The sequence below is a fragment of the Pezoporus wallicus genome, unplaced genomic scaffold (genome assembly GCF_028554395.1).
Source record: "Pezoporus wallicus isolate ANWC-B61680 ecotype Strahan unplaced genomic scaffold, APGP_CSIRO_Pwel_v1 contig_3487, whole genome shotgun sequence".
In the NCBI taxonomy this organism is placed as follows: Eukaryota; Metazoa; Chordata; class Aves; order Psittaciformes; family Psittacidae; genus Pezoporus; species Pezoporus wallicus.
Window position 1 is genome coordinate 1,504,503 of NW_026636018.1, and position 6,810 is coordinate 1,511,312.

Below are 6,810 nucleotides of genomic sequence, written 5' to 3' on the forward strand. Positions count from 1 at the left end.
AACTGTTACAGACATTCAAAAAGAGTTTAAGATGTAACTTAAGAGAAGACTCTTTAACAAGTAACAAGTGAAGAGTACCTGTCTGATTATACTCTCTACTCCTAAAAGCATTATTAAAAATTATCCAGACAGTTGAAATTAAAATTAACTTCAGGCACTGGCAGTTTGACCTGCTAATGCCTGACCAGAGGCAAAGGGGCCAGACCCTTGGCCAGAGGGGATGGAAATGTCTGGGAGGATCACAGAGCTGCATGTTCCCATGATTTTTCTTTCAGTGGTCCATTTTGTGGGCTAAAATCAGACATGACCAAGCTAACTCATCACCTACCCACGACAGTTACTGTTATGGAAGCTTTGCAGCCCTCTCCTACAGCTTTGCCACCAAAATGGCTGGAATGAGACCTGATCTAAGGGAAAGATGGAGCCACCTGCCCAGGAGTGTGAAGGTCAGGTTCTCTGCTGGTTTCGAAAGAAAAATCAGCTACAAATATTGATTTTTATCAGGACAGACCCTGAAACCCATGTTCCCCCGTCACACCCACTCAGCCCATTTTTCCTTCCTTGCATCTCCAGCCAACTTTGTCATCTGCCACTTTGGGAAGACATAACCAGTTAGGTTGGTGCTGCTGAAGTAACAAGAAAGCACATACAAAATCTCACAGGATTTATACGGAAACCTGCAAGTCAATACAGGATTTTTCCCCCTCTGGAGCTGGCAGCTCCCAGGGTGGCTTGGTAAGCTCATACACATGAAAAGTTGGGCATTTCTGCTTTTCACTGCCTGGTTTCCAATTTTCCTTAAATCTGTTTGGGTTTTTTTGTGGGTTTTTTTTTTTTGAGGGGGAGGGAATGCTTCACCCCATGAGGAACAGCACCTGCACTGTACTCCTCACAGCACCGTGATGTATCCCACCTCCATCACCCACACCTGCTGCTTCTGCGTGTAGGGCTTTAATTCTTTTCATGTGTGTGCATTTACGATGACAGGGAAGGAACTAAACAATCACACTACACACGCCTCCCCCGCCAGCGGAGGCTTAAAACCATAGAGCGGCCTCCGGTCTAAAGCGGAGTAGTCCCATAAGGTACCAGTTCCGGCGCAATGACCACTACTCTGGGACAGCTACCCAACACTCTTTGCCGCCGCCGGCAGCGGAGGAAAGCGCTCGGCTGCCAATGCGCATGCGCCGGGAGGGCTATAACTGGGGGGGGACAGAGCGGAGCTCCATTTTGCTGGCGGTAAAAGGGCGCGGGAGTTGGTCGTTTAACTGTGCTGGGTGCTGCTGTTTACACGGGGTGTTAGTGTGTCCCTCCGCCATAAAAAGCGTTTTGCTGTAGCAAGAAAAGTCTGCGGACACTGGCGAGGATCGCAGGAGGAACGGAACAGTTTGCAGTGTCTGGGGGAGAAAATGAGGCATGTGCAAGCTCGGAAGCAGTGTGATGTGGGATAGTGTCAGGGAGACGGAAAATCACTTGTCAACATGCTAAAAGCTCCTGTATCTGAAAAAGAGAAGCAGCTACTTTTGAACTGCTTCATCTTCAAGTGTTGCTTCTCAGTTGGTAGCATCAAGTTTAAAAAAAAATGGTTTTCTTTGTTCTAGAATTTAGCTAGTTGGAGCATGCTGTGTTTCATATCAGGAATAAAATCAAGTTAATTCCCTGAGAGGGGTGGGAAGATGAATTATTCCTTTGTGCCCATTTTAAAAGCATTATACTGCAGCACAGTTAGGGCTGTTAATCCACTGTGAGGCACTAAGAAGTACACTCAGAATATTTGGTTATTTGTGTTTCCAGGTGTTTTGCAAGATGAAAATAGCCTGTATTGTTGGTAATGACTGAATTTAACATAGTGTGTTTTGCTTTCAACTATATAAGGCATGAATATACCTGTAGTTTTGAGTGCAGGTGGTTAGCTTCTCATCAGAGTATGCATCAGTTTGAACATTTCCAACTTGTAAGACGTTAAAGCTTAAATTCCTATGTCAGTTACATCTTTCAGTGACTGAAAGATGTAATTGAGATTATCAGTCTTTGCAATTGGTAGGGAATAGAAATGTATTTTTAAAGGGTGGCTTGCATAGGGGATTTTAAGAATATGGAAACTTAAAAGTTTTGTGTTACTAGGATAACTATTAAGAGGTACTGTAGCCAAAGGTATAAATGATAAAACTTGTAATACTACTTACCTTACTTAATTTACAAAAAAAAAAAATAGTGTCTGGATAAGATTAAGAGAGAGAAGACTCTACCTGTGGGCTTGAGTTCTGCTTTCATCGAGTGTAGTAGCACTCCCACACATGTGATCCTCGTCTGATAAGTTGGGTTGGTGAGATGTTGAGCTCTTACTTTGAGGGGCTGACAGAGCAGAACTCGAACTGATGCTTCGGGAAGTCCCACGGTGCTCAAGGAAGTAGTTAGTAATAATTTCAAGAAGTGTTTTCAGTGGGTTCTCCTTTGCCTGTCCAAAAGGAGAAATAAACTTCTTGGTGACTACTGAAACTGGTAGTTAGTCTAAGGATATTCTTTTTATACCTGTACAGTAGCTGAATATATTAACTACTTTTAGGGTTAGCTGCCTGTGGGTGTATCACATAGATGACTGTCCAAACAATCCAAGAAAGTAGATGTGAGCTGGGCAATATAGAGAGCTTGAAGGTGTTGCTGTGTTAAATGAAGTAAGCATGATACAGAAAAAACAACCTGCTAACAATCATTCCTTATTTTAGTGAAACATTGCAAAGTATGGTAACTATGCTAGGATGTACCTTTTCTAATGTTACCCGGTCAACTTTAGGAGAATGTAGAATGAACAAGAAGGATTTTTAGTGACTGACTTCAGTATTTGTGATTTATTTCTTCACTTGGTAAGAAGCATGGATTATAGAACTCTTAACACGTGCATAAGATAGCCCTTTAATTATAGGCCAACACTCAACTTGTTACACTGTTGTTCAGCAGTACTCTGGAAAGCGTGTCATGCATACATGAGAGCTTCATTTAGAAAAAAACTAACACAAAAATTAAAATGCACTACAATGTCTTCTATGGAGATGCAACTGAAAGGGGAGATGGAGATGAGATACTAGGAAGAAGCTCATCCCTGTGAAGGTGGTGAGGCCCTGGCACAGCCTGTCCCAAGAAGCTGTGACTGCCTCATCTCTGGCACTGCTCAAGGCCAGGTTGGATGGGGCTTTAAGCAACCTGGTCTAGTGGAAGGTGTCCTTGACCATTGCAGGGGGGTTGGAACTGTCCCTTCCAACCAAAACTGTTTTGTAATTTTTATGAGCTACACTGAGAGATATTTTTGAAGTCATCTATTACAGAATAGCCTCATGCTGGTTACCAAAAGCATTGTGGTGCCTTAAGTCATGAGTGAACTGGAAATGGAAATTGTGAGGATGGAGGCACGGGCCCAGCTTGGAAGCATATAAATATTGTGTAATCTTTGCAATAAATGATCCAGCTTACACTCTACCTCTGGGTCTGTGCTTCCATCCTCACAGAAATCATCCGCTGATGTCCCTCTTATCAAATATTGCTGTCTATATTGCATTTCAAAGAATAATAAATGTTAGAAGTATAATTTTGTCTGCCAGGCCTTAAATAAAGTTGCAAATAAAAACGGGCATGTAAAGGTACTTACACAATTGAATAATCTAGCCAAAATGATGGAAAAAGTACTAACATGAGTAACTGCTCCTGGTTTACTGGAGGTTGCAGTTTGTAGAAGGGTTTATGAACTGCCAGGTTCTTGGCTTCATCCTATGAGCTGCAGTCTCACCTAGATGTTGAGCTCTCCATTCCTTAGAGAACTGTTGGTGTATCCACAGCAGTGCAGAACCAGATGAAAGCTGGAGTTCTCTTTCATTTGGACATACTACAGTCTTGATATATTTGGCATAGTTTCATGGTATCTGATCCCCAATTCTGGGGAGCAGCATCTGTTTCCTTACCTTGTTGTGTTTGTACAAGGAGTGCAGATGCAGGACATTCCGAAGTTCGTTCCTGTTATTGATGCTAAGTTCAGAACGTGGAAGCTCTTGGTCCATGGTGGTGATGGTTTTCTTCAAACCCTGAGAAGGAAAAGTGTCAGACATCAGACTACTTGCAACAGTACCACTTCACAAATCTTTTAGTCTTGACTTGCATCCCTGCCCATGGCACGGGGGTTGGCATTATATATCTTAAGGTCCTTTCCTAACTACTCTATGATCCTATGACTTTTTTGGATGTAATATTAAACTTCTGGATGGCAGTAATTAATAATAAGCTAACCCTTAGAATCTGTACTTTAATGGTACAGTCTTGCCTTAATACAGCCCACAGATGAGAAAATAATTAAGGTGGCTGTGTTGGCTGTGAGATGGAAATTACTAAGCATGACAAAACAAGAAAAGCCTCCATACAGGTGACTTCAACTGCTGAACAGCCTCATAAGGCTGGCTGATGAGTATGAAGGCCCCAGCAAATATGTGAGCTTCAGGTACAAATGCTTCCAGAAACACTGTGTTTGTTTTTTTTCCATCAAGATGTGATAACAGCTTTTCATAGATGTGATTCTGACATGGGTAATTACAAAGTCTGAACATAAATGTGCTCCAGCTGTCAGTGGTTTTAGAGCCCTTATCATGAATTGCTCTGATCAGTCTTGGGTTGGAGATCACTGAGATGTCTCTGACATCAGCTGGTCTGGAGACTTCACATGTTCTCAGTTACTTTGAATCCCTAGTCAGCATAAATGGGCACTTCACAGACAAAATGTACAGGCATCGCCCTTTCTGGAGGGAGAGCCTGATTTATTGTGCATTAAACCAGTTTCTAAGTGGTACAATACCAGATGACCGTTTTGAAACAGAAAGTCTGAATTTCTTCCATGGCAGGTTATTGTTATAATAAAGGATTTATTTTTCTGCACATGGATCTGATGGCTTAGATGTAGGGAATGATGGATAAGTTGTGGTATATAAAGGATCATTATCACAGTTGGCTCCAGTCTGTATTGAAGATATGGGGAAGCAGGGGAATGCTTATGCAGAAGCATGAAGGATTATTGTTTTGACTCCAGAGTCTATTGTAGAAAACAGATGTGGCAGTTCAAGTGTGTACCAGTATTGTAAGCTCTATGGCCTGTGTACCTGTAGGGCATTCCCCTTCATTTTATGCTTTTATTCAGTTTTACCTTGACATTTGTCTAACTCAGAAATGTATGTCTTTCATCTGAAAAAAATCTTTGCAATCTGTGAACTGACAGATTTGAGCCTCTCACTCTTCTGGCAGTAAATGGCAAATAATGAATTCTGCATCTGAAATCCTGTTGGCAAATGCATCAGCTTTGCTCGCAAACATTGAAAATGTGCATTTGGAGACTGGATGCAAAACAGGTGAAGAAAATTAAAGCTTGTGCAGCACTTAGCAAGGCAAGTGACTGTTTCATTTCTGGTACAAGCTAATTCATTCCTGACATGGGAGAACTGACAGGGCTGGGCATCAGCAGCATTTCCTTAGGATTCAAGGTAAGTACAGGGTGCTTGGTGCTTTCACTTTGAAATGTAAAGGTGCCTTTTCTTATGCTCAGTCCCACATTCCTTTTACAGCATTAAGTTTGGGAAAAGTATAATTTTTTTTCCTCCCTCTCCCCCCCCCCCCCCCCCCCCGAGAAGTTGCTGTCTGACAAGCTACTGCTGAGAACCGGGGAGGGGGGGAATGGAGAAGGAGAGAAAAACACACAATAAAACCAGCACCAACAGAAAAGTTTAAAATCAAGAGCAAAACAAAAAATGAGCCCAAAAAATTAAAATTAAAAAAAAAAGTTACTAGTTTCTCTAGAACCATTTACCTTTTGCATTTTTTTTTTTTTTTTTTATATTTCTCCTGGGAATTTTTCTGCGCTTCTTGAAAACATAACGACACCAGCAAGCTAGATAATTATTGAGGAAAATAAATAAAACAACCCTGAAACTGTGTTTCTTGATTTAATCTCGGGTTTTGCAGGCGTGTTGTGTGGGAGGCTCGGGCTTTCCCAAGCAAGGCGGATGCTGGCCTCTACGTTCAGCAATAGAAAGGCTTTGTGGGAAATGTAGTGCCGATACTCCCCGGCCCGTTGCCCTTCATGTCTGGCTGCTTTTAAGGCTGAAGAAGTCCCGTGTCGTTCTCTCCCCTCTCTCTCTCCCTCCCCCCAGCATTCCCCAGTCTATTATTAGTACTTTAGATTTTTCATGTACCATTCTTATTTGAACTTGCTGTAGAAAATCGAGACAAGTTACCTTTCTACTGAGAAATTCTCTGATGAGTGATGCAGCCACTTCTTCCACAAAGGAGTTCTCCATTTTTACTCAAAGTGTGCTTAGGGTGCGTTTTCTTCGCTCCGTCTACCAAACCGTTCTCACCTCCTGGCATTACAGCTCCCGGTGCGGGCGGAATGGCCGCGGTCCCACGGCGCAGCGGGCCGGTGCCCGGGGTAGGGGGGGTTGCTGTGGAGACGTGTCATCGGCAATAGGGAGAACTCCTCCCCCTGGAAGGGTGCCGAGGAGCGGCTTCGAACTGGAAGAGATCGTGGTGTAGCGCTGCGGCAAACATCCCAGTAATTGCTTTAAATAGTACATTTTGGGGAAGGAATGTTTAAGTCAGAGTCAAGCACTGTTTCCCTTTTTTTTTCTTATGAAGCAGACACATTATTAATTAGCAACCTTTTATTCCTGTGCTAATGCAGTTTTTAACCATATCATAGAGCCACAGAATAGTTTGGGGTGGAAGGGACCCTAGTGATCATCTGGTTCCAACTGCCTTGCTACGAGAAGGGACACCTTCCAC

The 6,810-nt window shown here is 42.7% G+C and overlaps 1 protein-coding gene across 4 annotated transcripts in view; it reads right to left on the reverse strand.

Moving 5' to 3' along the window:
- MINDY4 (MINDY lysine 48 deubiquitinase 4) overlaps positions 1-6,456 on the reverse strand; it is a 69,887-nt gene extending 63,431 nt beyond the window's left edge. For 2 of the 4 annotated variants that reach the window (XM_057398948.1, XM_057398945.1), the window contains exons 1-3: positions 6,264-6,454; positions 3,954-4,073; positions 2,250-2,458 (exon numbers count right to left, since the gene is read on the reverse strand). In XM_057398948.1, the coding sequence (XP_057254931.1) occupies positions 2,250-2,458; positions 3,954-4,073; positions 6,264-6,326 (392 nt within the window). In that variant the 5' untranslated portion in view covers positions 6,327-6,454. Of the gene's footprint in view, positions 1-2,249; positions 2,459-3,953; positions 4,074-6,263 lie in introns of all 4 variants that reach the window. The other 2 variants (XM_057398944.1, XM_057398946.1) reach the window with 2 other exon arrangements.
- Positions 6,457-6,810: the final 354 nt, after the last annotated feature.